At 53.6% G+C, this 17,652-nt stretch overlaps 1 protein-coding gene across 1 annotated transcript in view; it reads right to left on the reverse strand.

Annotated features, from left to right (window-relative positions):
* Window positions 1–17,652, reverse strand: part of YJU2 (YJU2 splicing factor homolog) — a 25,661-nt gene continuing 8,009 nt past the window's right edge. The window contains exons 4-8 of the mRNA XM_033195733.1: window positions 17,303–17,437; window positions 12,945–13,126; window positions 9,677–9,797; window positions 2,549–2,699; window positions 1–513 (exon numbers count right to left, since the gene is read on the reverse strand). Of these exons, the coding sequence (XP_033051624.1) occupies window positions 401–513; window positions 2,549–2,699; window positions 9,677–9,797; window positions 12,945–13,126; window positions 17,303–17,437 (702 nt within the window). The 3' untranslated portion in view covers window positions 1–400. The remainder of the gene's footprint in view (window positions 514–2,548; window positions 2,700–9,676; window positions 9,798–12,944; window positions 13,127–17,302; window positions 17,438–17,652) is intronic.

Below are 17,652 nucleotides of genomic sequence, written 5' to 3' on the forward strand. Positions count from 1 at the left end.
GATTGGCAGATTTCCTTTTATTGGTTCTAGACAGTTTGTGGAAGGAAGAGATGAGGCCATCCAGAGGCCAGTGGGCTCGCCCAGTGCCCCAGACACTGCCACCCTGAAGTAGTGTCAGAAGCTGAGACGCTCTAGGGATGTTGCAGCCCTAAGCATGGTGACAGGTGGAGGCAGGGGCAGCAGGTGTCCCCGAGGTGTTGAGAGGCTGGTGAGGGCAGAGAGAAGCGACCTCCTGGGGCTGAGGTCCCTGTTGGCCCTCTGTGCTTGGAGCACGCTGGCACTTGTCTGTAGGGTCTCCGGTTACGCCAAGGCCTCCTGCCCCGACCACCAGCAACGCCGGCCTCAACGTGGCTGAAGCTGGACGTGTGACCCTGACCCAGGGCGGGGGTCCTAGGCGGGCTCAGTTGCTGCTGTTGCTGTCGTCACTGTCCAGGTACGCACCCAGCTGGCTCAGGGAGGATGCGCCAGGCGTCAGGGCTGCAGGGTCGGCCTCCTTCCTGCTCTGCGGGGCTCCTGGGGGGAGAATGAGAGTTAGCTCATCTCAGCTCCAGAGCAGACGGGCCAGGGACAAGGCCTGGAGCACGGGACCGGCCACCTCTGCAGGTTTGCAAAGCCCAGAGGCGACAGCATGTCAATGGCCTGGCCTTTCTGGATGGCACCTGATGGGACCCATCGCAGATTTACGTCTGCACACCCGGGACTCAACAGCTCCGCTTCCGAACAATGGCCCATGCAAACCCTGCCCAGGCAGGCAATGTGGGCTGCCACAAATGGAAAAGGTGCAAAGTTCAAAGTCCAGTCACTGTGGACTTCATCGCCTTAGGGAAAATCACACTAAGGCAATTAAGAGGGGCAGATCCTATGCCCGGCTGTGAGGCCACTCGGACTCTCAGGCTTTTCCTCTGACAAATGGGATAATTTTTTTTTTTTTTTTTGAGACAGAGTCTCGCTCTATCACCCAGGCAGTGGCGCAATCTTGGCTCAGTGCAACCTCCGCTTCCCAGATTCAAGAAATTCTCCTGCCTCAGCCTCCCAAGTAGCTAGGATTACAGGCACCCGCCACCATGCTTGGCTAATTTTAGTAGAGATGGGGTTTCATCATGTTGGCCAGGTTGGTCTTGAACTCCTGACCTCAAGTGATCCGCCGGTCTTGGCCTCCCAAAGTGCTGGGATTACAGGTGTGAGCTGCTGCGCCTGGCCAGATGGCATAATTTTTACCAGCACTGATAAAAATGTCTCCAATGTCTCAAAGGCTCGCCGTGTGCCAGGGTCTACTCAAGTGCCACCGCTCACAGAATCAACCCAAACCGGGAGCCGACCCTACCTATGCGAGGTAGGTCCCCTTGGCTGCATTTTACAGGACAGGACACTGACGCCCCGCTGGAGGGAAAGGCCCTTGGCCAAGGCCATGGGACTAGCAGGTAGGCGTGCAAAGGACCTGCCCCCGGGATGCTTGGCTCCGAACTCTGGTTGGTTTTTTTTTTTTTTTTTTTTGAGACGGAGTCTCGCTCTGTCGCCCGGACTGGAGTGCAGTGGCCGGATCTCAGCTCACTGCAAGCTCCGCCTCCCGGGTTCACGCCATTCTCCTGCCTCAGCCTCCCGAGTAGCTGGGACTACAGGCGCCGCCACCTCGCCCGGCTAGTTTTTGTATTTTATTTTTAGTAGAGACGGGGTTTCACAGTGTTAGCCAGGATGGTCTCGATCTCCTGACCTCGTGATCCGCCCGTCTCGGCCTCCCAAAGTGCTGGGATTACAGGCTTGAGCCACCGCGCCCGGCCGCGAACTCTGGTCTTAACCACCTGGCAACGCTGACCCCACCCCTATCCTCCATCCCCCGGGGCTGGGGGTGTGGGACTCTCCTCCCTACAGAGCACCAAGTATGTGACAACAGAGACACACATGCCATACAGACAACCCCGGAGGTGGGACGGGGGATCCTGGCACCTGCTGGCAGCGAAGGCTGGGCAGGGAAACACGGATTCAACATTTATTTTATACACTCCCACGTGATTTGGGCTTTAAAAGCAAGCACTGGCTCATTTTGTAATTGAAAGACAAAAAGAGGCCTGGCGCGGTGGCTCACGCCTGTAATCCCAGCACTTTGGGAGGCCAAGGTGACTGACTGGATCACCTGAGGTCGGGAGTTCGAGACCAGCCTGACCAACATGAAGAAACCCCAACTCTACTAATAATACAAAAGACTAGCCGGGCGTGGTGCTGTAGTCCCAGCTACTTGGGAGGCTGAGGCAGAGAACTGCTTGAACCGGGAAGGCGGAGGTTGCAGTGAGCCGAGATGGCACCACTGCACGCTAGCCTGGGCAACAGAGCAAGACTGTCTCAAAAAAAAAAAAAAAAAGAAAAGAAAGAAAGAAAAAAGACAAAAAGAAGCCGCCCGCCTTCTCTGCTCACTCCACTAATTGGTCCTGTGGGGTTGCAGGCCACCCCCAACCCACCCCATGAAGCCTCTGTAATTGCACAGGGAGCGCTGCCGCCACCTAGAGGTCACTATGGAAACCGCGCCCGGCTCTGGGAACTCTTGTGACCTTACCTGGGGCAGGGGCTGCCTGAGGCTGCCCATTGCTGCAGTCCAGGTCGGCCTTTGCCTTCTTCACCACGACCAGCCTCGACAGCGGGGACCGGCTGCCCAGGCTGCCAATGCTCTGCTCCCAGACCTCCACTTTCCTCTTGGGCTTTGGGGCCTGCAGGTGATGGGGACATGTGTGGGGGTCTGGCCCGGATCCAGGGCCCAGTCTGGCCCCGCTGCCCTCAACCCCTGCTCACTGCCCCATGCCCACTCTTCCACTGCTGCGCTGACCATGTTCCTCCTCTGCTCTAAACTCCTCTATGGCTCCCACTGCCCTAGGCTTGGCACTCAAGGTCGCTGTCCATTCTCCATCCCACATAGCCTGCCCTGGTACTTCCTGAATCACACTGTGGCTTCTCATCTCCACGCTTTTACCCATGCTATTCCCTTCACCAGGGATGCCCCCTATCCCCTGCACTCGCTTGGTGAACTCCTACTCAACCTTCAATACCCAACACAAGACACCCCTCCTCTGAGAAGCCCATCATGGTTCAAGCTCACATACAGGCTGCATGTCCACGCTCACAGTGCCCTCTGCTGGCTGTTATAACTCTCTCCCCAGCGCTGCCGTGAGCTCCTGTCTCTGGCTCTGCGGTGCCACAGACAGTTCCTGGCACAAGGAGGTGCTCAATGTATTTGAGAGAATGTGTGAAAATGGAGGAAGCCGCCTTGGGAAAGAGTTAGGGGCAGGTAGAAAAGACCTCCAGTTCCTTCATTGCAACAGAAGGGACCCGTTAATCTATTTTATTAAAAATTTTTTTGGAGAAGGTCTCACTCTATTGCCCTGGCTGGAGTGCAGTGGTGCAATCATACATAGCTAATTGCAGCCTCGAACTCCCGGGCTCAAGCGATTCTCCTGCCTCAGCCTCCTGCAGGTGCACGCCACCAAGACGGGCTAACGTTTTTAATTTCTGTAGAGACAGGGTCTCACTCTGTTACCCGGGCTGGTCTCGAACTCCTGGCTCAAGCAATCCTCCCATTTCAGTGTTCCTAAAAGCTGGGATGACAGGCGTGAGCCACTGCATCTGGCCTCTTTAATCTGTTTTATGTTTAAATAGAGGAAGTGGTAACCACTGGGTTAAGGAAGTCCCAGTGGGTGCTCTACCCTCACGGAGCTCACTGTGTGGGGAGGGAGAGGAACAAGAAGACCAATACGCAGGACTATATCCATCTGGGTGAGAGAGAAGCCAGGGTGCATGAGCTTGAATTGTGAGGATGAGCTTCTCAGAGGAAGGGCGTCTTGCATTGGGTATTGAAGGGTGGGTAGGAGTTCACCAAGCGAGAAGGAAAAGGGGGCATCCCACGTAAGGGGAATGGCACGGGTAAAGGTGTGATGAGAAGCCACAGTGTGATTCAGGAAGAGCCAGGGCAGGTTATGTGGGATGGAGAATGGGCAGAGGCCTTGAGTGCCAAGCCGACGGTGTGAGGGGCGGCCACTGCTAAGGTGGTGGAGAGGCCTCCTTAAAATTGTGGCTCTGGGCCGGGCGCGGTGGCTCACGCCTCTAATCCTGGCACTTTGGGAGGCCAAGGTGGGTGGATCACGAGGTCAGATCAAGACCATCCTGGCTAACACAGTGAAACCCCATCTCTACTATAAATACAAGAAATCAGCCAGGCTTGCTGGCACATGCCTGCAATGCCAGCTACTTGGGAGACTGAGGCAGGAGAATTGCTTAAACCTGGGAGGCGGAGGTTGCAGTGAGCCGAGATTGTGCCACCGCATTCCAGCCTGGGTGACAGGGCGAGACTCTGTCTCGAAAAAAAAAAAAAAAGTCATGGCTCTGGGCTGATGTCAGAATGAGGAAAACAAGTCAAAAGGCACAGATGTCCAGGTGCAGTGGCGCACACCTGTAATCCCAACACTCTGGGAGGCGGGGGTGGGTGGACCACTTGAGGTCAGGAGTTCGAGACCAGCTTGGTCAACACAGTGAAACCCTGTCACTTTATTAATAAAAATAAAATACGGCCGGGCGCGGTGGCTCAAGCCTGTAATCCCAGCACTTTGGGAGGCCGAGACGGGTGGATCACGAGGTCAGGAGATCGAGACCATCCTGGCTAACATGGTGAAACCCCATCTCTACTAAAAAATACAACAAACTAGCCGGGCGAGGTGGCGGGTGCCTGTAGTCCCAGCTACTCGGGAGGCTGAGGCAGGAGAATGGCGTAAACCTGGGAGGCAGAGCTTGCAGTGAGCTGAGATCCGGCCACTGCACTCCAGCCTGGGCGACAGAGCGAGACTCCGTCTCAAAAAAAAATTAAAAAAATAAAAAATAAAATAAAAATAAAATAAAATAGCCGGGCGCGGTGGCTCAAGCCTGTAATCCCAGCACTTTGGGAGGCCGAGACGGGCGGATCACGAGGTCAGGAGATCGAGACCATCCTGGCTAACACGGTGAAACCCCGTCTCTACTAAAAAATACAAAAAACTAGCCGGGCGAGGTGGCGGGCGCCTGTAGTCCCAGCTACTCGGGAGGCTGAGGCAGGAGAATGGCGTAAACCCGGGAGGCGGAGCTTGCAGTGAGCTGAGATCCGGCCACTGCACTCCAGCCTGGGCGACAGAGCGAGACTCCGTCTCAAAAAAAAATAAAATAAATATAAAAATAAAAAATAAAAATAAAAATAAAATAAAATAAAAATAAAATAAAATACAAAACAGCCAGGTGTGGCAGCACACGCCCGTAATCCCAGCTACTGAGGAGGCTAAGGCAGGACAATTGCTTTATCCTGGGCGGCGGAGCTTGCAGTGAGCCAAGATCATGCCACTGCACTCCAGCCTGGGCGAAAGAACGAGACCGTCTCAAAAATAAAAATAAGATACCTAGGTTAGTTCCCAAACCTGTTTCTACAGGTGGTTCTCATCATCATTAAACTAAACGAAGGACTGGGAGGCCAAGGTGGGAGGACTGCTTGAAGATAGGAGTTTGAGACCAGCCTGGACAACATACAGACTCGTCTCTAAAAAAAAAAAAAAAAAAGGCCGGGCGCGGTGGCTCAAGCCTGTAATCTCAGCACTTTGGGAGGCCGAGACGGGCGGATCACGAGGTCAGGAGATCGAGACCATCCTGGCTAACACGGTGAAACCCCGTCTCTACTAAAAAAAAACTACAAAAAACTAGCCGGGCGAGGTGGCGGGCGCCTGTAGTCCAGCTACCCGGGAGGCTGAGGCAGGAGAATGGCGTGAACCCGGGAGGCGGAGCTTGCAGTGAGCTGAGATCCGGCCACAGCACTCCAGCCTGGGTGACAGAGCGAGACTCCGTCTCAAAAAAAGAAAAAAAAAAAAAAAAGTTAAAAATGAGCTGGCTGGCTGTGGTGCATGCACTTGTAGTCCCAGCTACGTGAGAGGCTGAGGTGGGAGGATCATGTGACCCCAGGAGTTGGAGGCTGCCGTGAGCTGTGATCGCATCACTGCACTCTAGCCTGGGTGACAGAGCAAGACCTCATCTCTATTTTTTTTTTTTTTCTTTTTTTTTTTTTGAGACGGAGTCTCGCTCTGTCACCCAGGCTGGAGTGCAGTGGCCGGATCTCAGCTCACTGCAAGCTCCACCTCCCAGGTTTACGCCATTCTCCTGCCTCAGCCTCCCGAGTAGCTGGGACTACAGGTGCCCGCCACCTCACCTGGCTAGTTTTTGTATTTTTTTTTTTTTTTTGAGACGGAGTCTCGCTCTGTCGCCCGGACTGGAGTGCAGTGGCCAGATCTCAGCTCACTGCAAGCTCTGCCTCCTGGGTTTACGCCATTCTCCTGCCTCAGCCTCCCGAGTAGCTGGGACTACAGGCGCCAGCCACCTCGCCCGGCTAGTTTTTGTATTTTTTTTTTTTTTTGAGACGGAGTCTCGCTCTGTCACCCAGGCTGGAGTGCAGTGGCCAGATCTCAGCTCACTGCAAGCTCCACCTCCAGGTTTACGCCATTCTCCTGCCTCAGCCTCCCGAGTAGCTGGGACTACAGGCGCCAGCCACCTCGCCCGGCTAGTTTTTGTATTTTTAGTAGAGACGGGGTTTCACCGTGTTAGCCAGGATGGTCTCGATCTCCGGACCTCGTGATCCGCCCGTCTCGGCCTCCCAAAGTGCTGGGATTACAGGCTTGAGCCACCGCGCCCGGCCCTCATCTCTAAAACAAACCAAGAAAATGCAAGTGTGGAGATATTCCTTCCTATAAAAGTTAGGATTAAGGTTTGAAAAGTCTTGATGAAGGTATATCATGTAAAACCAAATAAAACATCTGCTATAAAATCAAGTACAGGCACAAGACTGAGGGAATATATCATAAAAGGTTGGACTGCTTTCAAAGTAGCTTTATTCTGTTGATACTTTTTTTTTTTAAAAAAGAGAGGAAGCTGTAGACAATGAATTCTGGGAGTGGTTTATGCAAGAACCACAGTGTGAGAACTCGAATCAGGGGATATAGCTTCAAAGAAAGGATCTCTTAGAAAACTGTCTTGGGGGTCAGTCATGGTGGCTGATGCCTATAATCCCTGTGCCTTTAGAGGCCAAGGCAGGAGAACTGCTGGAGGCCAGGAGCAGGAGACCAGCCTCGGCAACACAGCCAGACCGCATTTCTGCAAAAACAATTTGAAAAATTAGGGGCCGGGCACAGTAGCTCACGCCTGTAATCCCAGCACTTTGGGCGGCCGAGGCAGTTGAATCACCTGAGGTCAGGAGATCGAGATCAGCCTGGCCAGCATGATGAAACCCCATCTCTACTAAAAAAGACAAAAAAATTAGCCGGGCGAGGTGGTGGGCGCCTGTAGTCCCAGCTACTCGGGAGGCTGAGGCAGGAGAATCACTTGAACCTGGGAGGCAGAGGTTGCAGTGAACTGAAATCACACCACTGCACTCCAGCCTGGGCAACAGAGCGAGACTCCGTCTGAAAAAAAAAAAAAAAAAAAAAAATTAGCCAGGCATGGTGGCAGGCACCTGTAATCCCGGCTACTCGAGAGGCTGAGGCAGAAGAATTGCTTGAACCCGGGGGCAAAGGTTGCAGTGAGCCAAGATTGCACCACTGCAGTCCAGCCTGGTCAACAAGAGTGAAACTGTCTAAAAAAAGAAAAAAGAAAAGAAAAATTAGCCAGGCATGGTGGTGCGTGCCTGTGGTCCCAGCTACTCAGGAGACTGAGGTGGGAGGACTGCTTGAGCCCAAGAGGTTGAAGCTGTAGTGAGCTGGGACTGCACAACTGCACTCCAGCCTGGGCAACAGAGCAAGACCTTGTGTTTAAAAAAAAAAAAAAAAAGAAAAGAAAAGAAATAAAGAACAATCGTTTCTGTGTGTCTGTGTCATTGGTTTATAAGCCCCTACTTTTACCACCTTCTTCAATGAACAAACCAGAGTGGCTGAGGCCACCTTGGATGAGTCAGCTGTGGTGGAAAATGCTGGTCATCTGCCAAAGCTCCTTCCACCCACACTTTTTTTTTTTTTTGAGATGGAGTCTCACTCTGTTACCCAGCCTGGAGTTGCAATGGCACAATCTTGGCTCACTGCAACCTGTGCCTCCCAGGTTCAAGTGATTCTCCTGCCTCAGCCTCCCGAGTAACTGGGGGATTACAGGCATGCACCACCATGTCTGGCTAATTTTTGTATTTTTAGTAGAGACAGGGTTTCCCCATGTTGGCCAGGCCAGTCTTGAACTCCTGACGTCAGATGATCTGCCCGCCTCAGCCTCCCAAAGTACTGGGATTATAGCACTTTGAGCCATGGCGCCCGGCCTCCCTTTGTTCTAGTTAAAAGCACAGCCAGGCACAGACCAGCTGGAGGATACATCTCACAGTCTCCTTCGCAGCCAGATGGGGCCTTGTGACTATGCTGTGGCCTATGGCGTGAGAGAAGAACTGAACTGGGCCGCATCTGAGGCTGGGTGGTCCTCCACACACCTTTTGCCTTCCCACAGCCAGACCCTGAAGGTGCTCTGAGCCAGCTGTGACCACAGCGCAGGAAGCTATGCTCTAGGAGAAGGAAGGAGCCTGAATTCCTGAATGGCTCCATGGAGCAGAGCTGCCCGGAAGTCCTAGAGTGTCAGCCCAGGGCTGTTACGTGATTGAGAAATAAACTTCTATGATCTTTCTTTACATTCCCTTCTTTCAGCAGCTTATGGCAAATTACAGACCATAGGCCTGCCACAGGTTTTAATAAATTAAGTTTTTTTTTTTTTGAGACAGAGTCTCACCCTGTCGCCCAGGCTGGGGTGCAGTGGCACGACCTTGGCTCGCGGCAACCACTGCCTCCCAGGTTCAAGCGATTCTCCTGCCTCAGCCTCCCGAGTAGCTGGGATTACAAGCGTGAGCCACTGCATTCAGCCTTAATTTTTATTTATTTATTTTAGACAGGGTCTCACTCTTGCTCAGGCTGGAGTTTAGTGACACTGATACAGCTCACTGTAGCCTTGACCTTCTGGACTCAAGCGGTCCTCCTGCCTCAGTCTTTCAAGTAGCTAGGACCACAGACATGCACCACCACCCAAGACCAATTTTTGTAATTTTGTAAAGAAGGGGTCTCACTTTGTTGCCCAGGCTGGTCTCAAACTCCTGGCCTCAAGCGATCCTCCTGCCTTGGCCTCACAAAATGCTGGGATTACAGGTAGTAGCCACTGCACCCAGCCTATAAATAAAGCTTTATTGGCACCAGGCAACACCCACTTATTTACACCTGATCATGGTTGTTTTGGGCTATAGCCACAGAGTGGAGGAGTTAGGATGCAGACTGGCCTTTTAAGAGAAAGTCAAGCTCTGGCTGCGTACAGTGGCTCACACCTGTAATCCCAGCATTTTGGGAGGCCGAGGCAGGCATATCACGAGGACAAGAGATTGAGACCATCCTGCCCAACATGGTGAAACCCCGTCTCTACTAAAAAGACAAAAAATGAGCTGGGTGTGGTGGTGGGCACCTGTAGTCCCAGCTACTTGGGAGGCTGAGGCAGGAGAATCACTTGAACCTGGGAGGCGGAGGTTGCAGTGAACCGAGATTGTGCCACTGCATCCAGCCTGGTGACAGAGCGAGACTGTCTCAAAAAAACAAACAAACAAAAGAAAAAGTCAAGATGACCCCTGGCTTCAGCTGTCGCTAGTTCACCTGGGAGTCCCCGGGACTCAGGCAGCCCCCCTCACCTCGTCCAGGATGGCGGTGGGGTTGGGCCGAAGGGCTGGCTGCAGGGGCGCGGGAGCAGCCTCATCCTCTGAGTCGGAGTCCTCCAGCAGTCTTCGCTTTCTGGCTTCCTCCAACAGGGCTCTGTGGGATGAAAGATGGGAACCTGGACGTGCTCTGCACGGGGAACAGGGCCTGGGATGCGCCTGCTGGGGTGGCGAGGGGCCCGGGTGCCTAGAGACCTCTTTCTGCCCTCAGTGAGCAGAGGTGGGAGGGAGTAGGGGGCACACAGATTACTTTTTTTTTTTTTTTTTTAAAGAGACAGAGTCTAGGCTGGGCGCAGTGGCTCGCGCCTGTAACCCCAGCACTTTGGGAGGCCGAGACGGGCGGATCACGAGGTCAGGAGATGGAGACCATCCCGGCTAACACAGTGAAACCCCGTCTCTACTAAAAAATACAAAAAATTAGCCGGGCGTGGTGGGGGGCGTCTGTAATTCCAGCTACTCAGGAGGCTGAAGCAGGAGAATGGTGTGAACCTGGGAGGCAGAGACTGCAGTGAGCCGAGATGGCGCCACTGCACTCCAGCCTGGGCGACAGAGCGAGACTCCGTCTCAAAACAACAACGACAAAAGACACAAGGTCTCACTCTGTCACCCAAGGCGGGATGCAGTGGCACAATCATAGCTCACTGCAACTTCGACCTCCTGGGCTCAAGCGATCCTCCCCACGCAGCTTCCTGAGTAGCTGAGTCCACAGGCGTGTGTCCCTATGCCTCCTTAATTTTCATTTCATTTAATTTTTGAGACAGAGTCTCGCTCTGTGGCCCAGGCTGGAGTGCAGTGGGGCAATCTTGGTTCACCGCAACCTCTGTCTCCTGAGTTGAAGCGAGCCTCCCAAATAGCTGGGACTACAGGTGCCTGCCACCATGCCTCGCTAATTTTTGTGTGTGGTTTTTTTTTTTTTTTTTTTGAGATGGAGTCTTTCTCTGTTGCCCAGGCTGGAGTGCAGTAGTGCAATCTTGGCCCACTGCAACCTCCACCTCCTGGGTTCAAGCAATTCTCCAGTCTCAGCCTCCCAAGCAGCTGGGACTACAGGCACGCGTCACCGTGTCCAGCTAATTTTTGTATTATTTATTTACTTATTTATTTATTTTTTGAGACGGAGTCTCGCTCTGTCACCCAGGCTGGAGTGCAGTGGCCAGATCTCAGCTCACTGCAAGCTCCACCTCCCGGGTTTACACCATTCTCCTGCCTCAGCCTCCCGAGTAGCTGGGACTACAGGGGCCCGCCACCTCGCCCGGCTAGTTTTTTGTATTTTTTAGTAGAGACGGGGTTTCACCGTGTTAGCCAGGCTGGTCTGGATCTCCTGACCTCATGATCCGCCCGTCTCGGCCTCCCAAAGTGCTGGGATTACAGGCTTGAGCCACCGCACCCGGCCAATTTTTGTATTTTTAGTAGAGGTGGGGTTTCTCCATGTTGGCCAGGCTGGTCTCAAACTCCTGACCTCAGGTGATTGCCCGCCTCGGCCTCCCAAAGTGCTGGGATTACAGGCGTGAGCCACTGCACCCAGTCTACTTTTTAATTTTTAATTTTAACATTTTTTTAGACGTAATCTTGCTCTGTCGCCCAGGCTGGAGTTCAGTGGCGCCACCTTGGCTCACTGTAACCTCCGCCTCCTGGGTTCAGGTAATTCTCCTGTCTCAGCCTCCAGAGCAGCTAGGATTACAGGCATCCACCACCACGCCCAGCTAATTTGTTTTTGTACTTTTAGTACAGATGGCCTTTGGCCATGCTGGCCAGGCTGGACTCGAACTCCTGACCTCAGGTGATCCGTCCACCTCGGCCTCCCACAGTGCGGGATGGCGGCGGGCAGGAGCCCCCGTGCCCGGCCCCTTCTACATTTTTACATTAACTTTTCCATGTCCATTGAGGGCAGTGGTGTGGTTAAGCGCCTGGATGCTGGAACCAGCCTGTCTGGATGGAGCCTGGAGGGTAATCTTGGTGGGGCCCATGTCTGGACCTCCCTGGACCTCAGCCCTCCTGCCCATGACGAAAACCACACTGACTCCCAGGGCTGTGCGGGTAGTGAGGTTAGAGCCGCGCCCGGCGCCCGGAAGGTGCGGGATGAACGCAGGCTCCCAACACTGTTCTGCACGGCATCACTGATCTGCGCGCCAATTATGCACCGATGAGGAACCTACCATAAACCCAAACCTGCTCCAAGCCCTGGGGACGCAGGAGACGCCACCACGTCCCTGTCCTTACAGCTCAGATTCTAAAGGACGGAGGGGAGACGAGGTACCAGGAAAGGAGGGGATCAGCATGCGGGCTCAGAGGTGGTTGGCGTCAAAGGCATTCACCAGCCAGCCGCAGGGGCTCACACCTGTCATCCAGCACTTAGGGAGGCTGAGGCGGGAGGATCGCTTGAGGCCGGGAGTTCAAGACCAGCCTGGCCAACATAGCGAGGTCCTGTCTACAAAAATAAAAACAGTTAGCTGGGCATGGTAATGTGCCCCTGTGGTCCCAGCTACCCAGAAGGCTGAGGCAGGAGGAACACCTGAGCCTGGGAGATAGAGGCTACAGTGAGCTATGGCTGCAGTGCTGCACTCCAGCCTGGGTGACACGGCGACACCCTGTCTCAAAGAAAAGAAAAGTGTTCACCCAGGAGGCCTGAGGCTGTGTCCTCAGAAGGCGGCTGGTGAGGGCGGCCCTTGGTGCGTGTCCGGGAGCCTGTGCTGGGGACCTCCCACCCTCGTGGATGGGACGGGCTCTGAGGCCTCACCTGTTCCTGCAAACACCATGGTTTATGCCTGACCCCTGCTTTCCTGTCGAGTCTGGAATCCCGGCATGGGCCAGGCAGCGGGGGCTGTGGGACCTCCCATAGGAACCCCACGCTGGGTCTCTACGAGATTTCCTGGGGATGGCGCCTCTCTCCAGTTCTCCCGGCTCGGGCTGGGGGATGAGGGCGTCCTGCGAAGCTGCACCAGGAGAGGATCTGGAAGGCCTGGCCCCCGACACATCCCAAATGCCTTTTCCCTTTGCTGAATCTGTTGTGTCCTCTCACTGTGACAAACCGCAGCCATGCGGGTGACCATGTGCTGAGTCACCGTGCCTGGCGGTGGGCTGGGGACCCCCGAGACAGATGCCGCAAGGGAGAAAGTAAGATGGGCGGTGGGAAAGGGGTCCCGGAAAAGGCGACACTCCAGAGAGCGGGGGAAGGGTTTGGGGCAGAGGCAGCGCCTGCCAGTGCAGAGGCTGTGAGGTGGGGCTGGGTGGGGCCGCCCCGACTCACGCGGTCTCCTGTTCATCCTCTTCCTGCTCTTGCCTCCGCCGCTCCTCCTCGGACAGGCGGTGCTGCCGCAGCATGGCCTCAAAGTCCACGTGTGCCTGCCGCTGGTTCAGGTCTTTCAGTTCCTGGAGGTTCTCCAGCACCTCCATCTCCAGCTTGGAGTCCTTGGTCCGGTTCTCCAGCACCTGGTGGGGGCAGGGCGGTGGGGCTGAGTGCATGGGGATCGCACTCTGGGGCAAACCCTGCCTGGCCTCGGGGGCTGCCACGGGCCAAGGGAGGAACCCCCAGCCCCATGTTTCCATCCTGCTCAGGGAACCCCCTGCCCACGCCCAGAGCGCTGTGTCCATTTCACAGGTGAGAACACTCAGGTCTGGGGAGGGAAAGTGACCACATGGGGCTAGGCAGTGGTGGAGCCAGGATCTGAGCCCCTGGGCAGGGTGGGGTGGAAAGAGGCCGGCTCTGGACTCAGGTAGCCTGGATTTCCGGCCTGGTGGAACTTTCAGTATGAATAATACATCTTTCAGTAAGAATAATAAGGAAAAATTTGGCCAGGCGTGGTGGCTCATGTCTGTAATCCCAGCATTTTGGGAGGCCGGGGTGGGCGGATCACCTGAGGTCAGGAGTTCGAGACCAGCCTGGTCAACATAGTGAAACCCCGTCTCTACTAAAAATACAGGCTGGGTGTTATTGGTCACGCCTGTAATCCCAGCACTTTGGGAGGCTGAGGTGGGTGGATCACTTGAGGTCAGGAGTTCGAGACCAGCCTGGCCAACATGACAAAACCCCATCTCTACTAAAAATACAAAAATTAGCCGGGCATAGTGGCATGTGCCTGTAATCCCAGCTACTTGGGAGGCTGAGGCAGGAGAACTGCTTGAACCCGGGAGGCAGAGGTTGCAGTGAGCCGAGATTGCACTGCTGCACCCCAACCTGGGTGACAGTGAGACTCCATCTCAAAAAAATAAATAAATAAAAATAAAAATACAAAAATGAACCAGGCGTGGTGGCACACACCTGTAATCTCAGCTACTTGGGAGGCTGAGGCAGCAGAATCACTTGAACCTGGGAGGCAGAGGTTGCAGTGAGCTGAGATCATGCCAATGCATTCCAGCCTGGGTGACAGAGTGAGACTCCATCTCAAAAATAATAATAAGGCCGGGCGCGGTGGCTCAAGCCTGTAATCCCAGCACTTTGGGAGGCCGAGACGGGCGGATCACGAGGTCAGGAGATCGAGACCATCCTGGCTAACATGGTGAAACCCCGTCTCTACTAAAAATACAAAAAACTAGCCGGGCGACGTGGCGGGCGCCTGTAGTCCCAGCTACTCGGGAGGCTGAGGCAGGAGAATGGCGTGAACCCGGGAGGCGGAGCTTGCAGTGAGCTGAGATCCGGCCACTACACTCCAGCCTGGGCGGCAGAGCGAGACTCCGTCTCAAAAAAAAAAAAAATAATAATAATAATAAAAAGGAAAAATTGTAGAAGACAACCTGAGCACCTACTGTACACCGGACCCTGGGCTAAGACGTTTCCATATGCCATCTCATTTAATCCTCACAACCCCCATTTTACAGAAAAGGAAACTGAGGCTGAGGGAGGCAAGTCCGGTGGCCACAGGCCCCTGAGGAGCCAGGCAGGGCTGGGAGTGAATCCCGCCTGGCTGCTTCCCAGTGCTGTGACCTTGCTGTATTTGCCCTTTGGAAAAAAGTCAATTCTGACAGTTTAAAAATATGTCCACAAACTCTGATGCTCCTCCTTTGAAGGGGTGGAGGTGACTCCCCTCCCCTTGAGCAGGGGCTGGCTCTAATGAAATATGACAGAAGTGACGACATATTAACTTCCGCGACTAGGAAGTAAAAGCACAAGGCTTCCTCCTTGCTCTCACTCTCGGGTCACATGCTCTAGGGTAGGCAGCCGCCATGTTGTGAGGACGCTCAAGCAGCTTCCCACACAGTGAGGAACTGAGGCCGACAGCCAACAGCCAGTAGGGGGAGCCAGTTTGTGAGTGGCTCCTCCAGCCCCAGTCCAGCCTTCAGATGATACTGCCCTGGCCAACACCTTGACTGCAACCTCATGGGAACTTCTAAGCCACAACCATCCAACTCAGTTGCTTCTGGATACCTGACACTCAGAAACTGTGGGATAATAAATGTTTGTTGTTTTAAGTCTCTAAGTTTTGGGATAACCTATTATGTAGCAATAGCTGACTAATACCAGGGTAAGAGCCCCCTGCTGTCAGTGTAACTAAATTCACACACAGACAGCAGTGCGGCAGGCCCAGGCACACACCAAATCCTTGCCAAGGCTCATTTCCCTCCCAGCTGCTCCGTATGGTCATAGAAAATGTTGGATCTGCTCTGATGTGGCTTGCTTAGAAAACTCACATTTGGCAGAGGTGAGTGGGTCCAGGAATAGATAGGAATGGATGAGAAATATGGAAGCAGGAGGGGACAGCAGGGAACAGTCATTTTAAAATTTATTAGCCAGGCGCGGTGGCTCACGCCTGTAATCCCAGCACTTTGGGAGGCCGAGGAGGGCAGATCACAAGGTCAGGAGATCAAGACCATCCTGGCTAACATGGTGAAACCCTGTCTCTACTAAAAATACGAAAAAAATTAGCTGGGCGTGGTGGTGGGCACCTGTAGTCCCAGCTACTTGGGCGGCTGAGGCAGGAGAATGGCGTGAACCCGGGAGGCAGAGCATGCAGTGAGCCAAGATTGTGCCACTGCACTCCAGCCTGAGTGACAGAGCAAGATTCCGTCTCAAAAAAAAAAAAAAAAATTTATTATATATATACATGTATATACGTGTGTGTGTGTATATATGTGTGTCTGTGTGTGTGTATATATATATTTTAGTGACAGTTTGACTCTGTCTCCCAGGCTGGAGTGCAGTGGTGTGATCATAGCTCACTGCAGCCTCAACTTCCTGGGCTCAAGTGATCCTCCCGCCTCAGCCTCCCTAGTAGGTGGGACCACAGGTGCACACCAGTACACCTGCCTAATTTTTGTTGTTGTTGTTGAGATGGAGTTTTACTCTTGTCGCCCAGGCTGGAGTGCAATGGCGCGATCTCAGCTCACTGAAACCTCCGCCCCCTGGGTTCAAGTGATTCTCCTGCCTCAGCCTCCTGAGTAGCTTGGATTACAGACACAGGCCACTATGACCGGCTAACTTTTGTATTTTTAGTAGAGACAGGGTTTTGCCGTGTTGGTCAGGCTAGTCTTGAACTCCTGACCTCAGGTGATGCGCCTGCCTCGGCCTCCCAAAGCACCTGGCTAATTTTTTTTTTTTTTTTTGGACACAGAATCTTGCTCTGTCGCCCAGGCTGGAGTGCAGTGGCATGATCTCGGCTCACTGCAACCTCTGTCTCCTGAGTTCAAGCAATTCTCTGCCTCAGCCTCCCAAGTAGCTAGGATTACAGGCACCTGCCACCATGCCCAGTTAATTTTTTGTATTTTTAGTAGAGATGGGGTTTCACCATCTGGGCCAGGCTGGTCTTGAACTCCTGACCTCGTGATCCACCCGCCTCAGCCTCCCAAAGTGCTGGGATTACAGGTGTGAGCCACCATGACTGGCCAGCACTTGGCTAATTTTTTAATGTTTTGTAAAGACACAGTCTCACTATGTTGCCCAGGCTGGTCTTGGACTCCTAGACTCAAGTGATCATGCTATCTCAATTCCTCAAGTAGCTGGGACTACACGTTCAAGCCACCATGCCTGACTCATTTTAATATTTCTGAGAAAAAACAAAATTGTCCTATTGGAAGTGAACATAATTTCTTTTACTTATTTATTTTTGAGATGGAGTCTTGCTTTGCTGCCCAGACTGGAGTGCAGTGGTGTGATCTGAGCTCACTGCAACCTCTGCCTCCCAGGTTCAAGTGATTCTCCTGCCTCAGCCTCCTGAGTAGCTGTAATTCCAGAAGCGCGCCACCACGCCCAGCTAATTTTTGTATTTTTAGTAGAGACAGGGTTTCACCATGTTGGTCAGGCTGGTCTCAAACTCCTGACCTCATTACCCGCCCACCTTGGCTTCCCAAAGTGCTGAGATTACAGGCGTGAGCCACTGCACCCAGTGTTAATTTTTTAAATTTTTCGTAGGAAGAGGGTTTTGCCATGTTGGCCAGGCTGGTCTAGGACTACTGACCTCAAGTGATCCTCCCACCTCAGCCTCCCAAAGTGCTGAGATTACAGGCATGAGCCACTATGCCTGGCCTCCTGGGGACATCTTGAAGTTTTGCCAACCACGTCCCCCACCCCATCTTCCTTCCTTGGGGACCTGAGGCAGGAAGGGCACACCCCCCAGCACACACATGCACCTACACACACAGTGCACATGAACACCTGCACGGCCCCCGACTCACCTTCATGGGGTTGTTCAGCTCCTCATCCTCCCGCTCCTTCTGCACCCTCTTCTCCTCCTCCTCCAGGAGCTTCTCAGCCTGGAAATTCCGCGTGGCTCCGTGCTCCATGGTGTAGTCTGTGTTTTCAGGGTCTGTCTGAGGGGAAGATAGACACACATCAGCTCCTACATCCCCAGGCACCAGAATCTTCTAAAGCAGCGCCAGCAGTTCAGGGCCCCTTCTCTCTGATTTTTACTGATTCTACTACCTTTTTTTTTCTTGTCTTATTGCTTTGGCCGGTGAGATTTCTTTCTAGTGCTCCTCCCATCTCCTTGGGCAAAAATGCCCAAAGCCCTGGCATGGACTTTAAG

The sequence above is a fragment of the Trachypithecus francoisi genome, unplaced genomic scaffold (assembly GCF_009764315.1).
Source record: "Trachypithecus francoisi isolate TF-2019V2 unplaced genomic scaffold, Tfra_2.0 Lachesis_group5, whole genome shotgun sequence".
Classification (NCBI taxonomy): Eukaryota; Metazoa; Chordata; class Mammalia; order Primates; family Cercopithecidae; genus Trachypithecus; species Trachypithecus francoisi.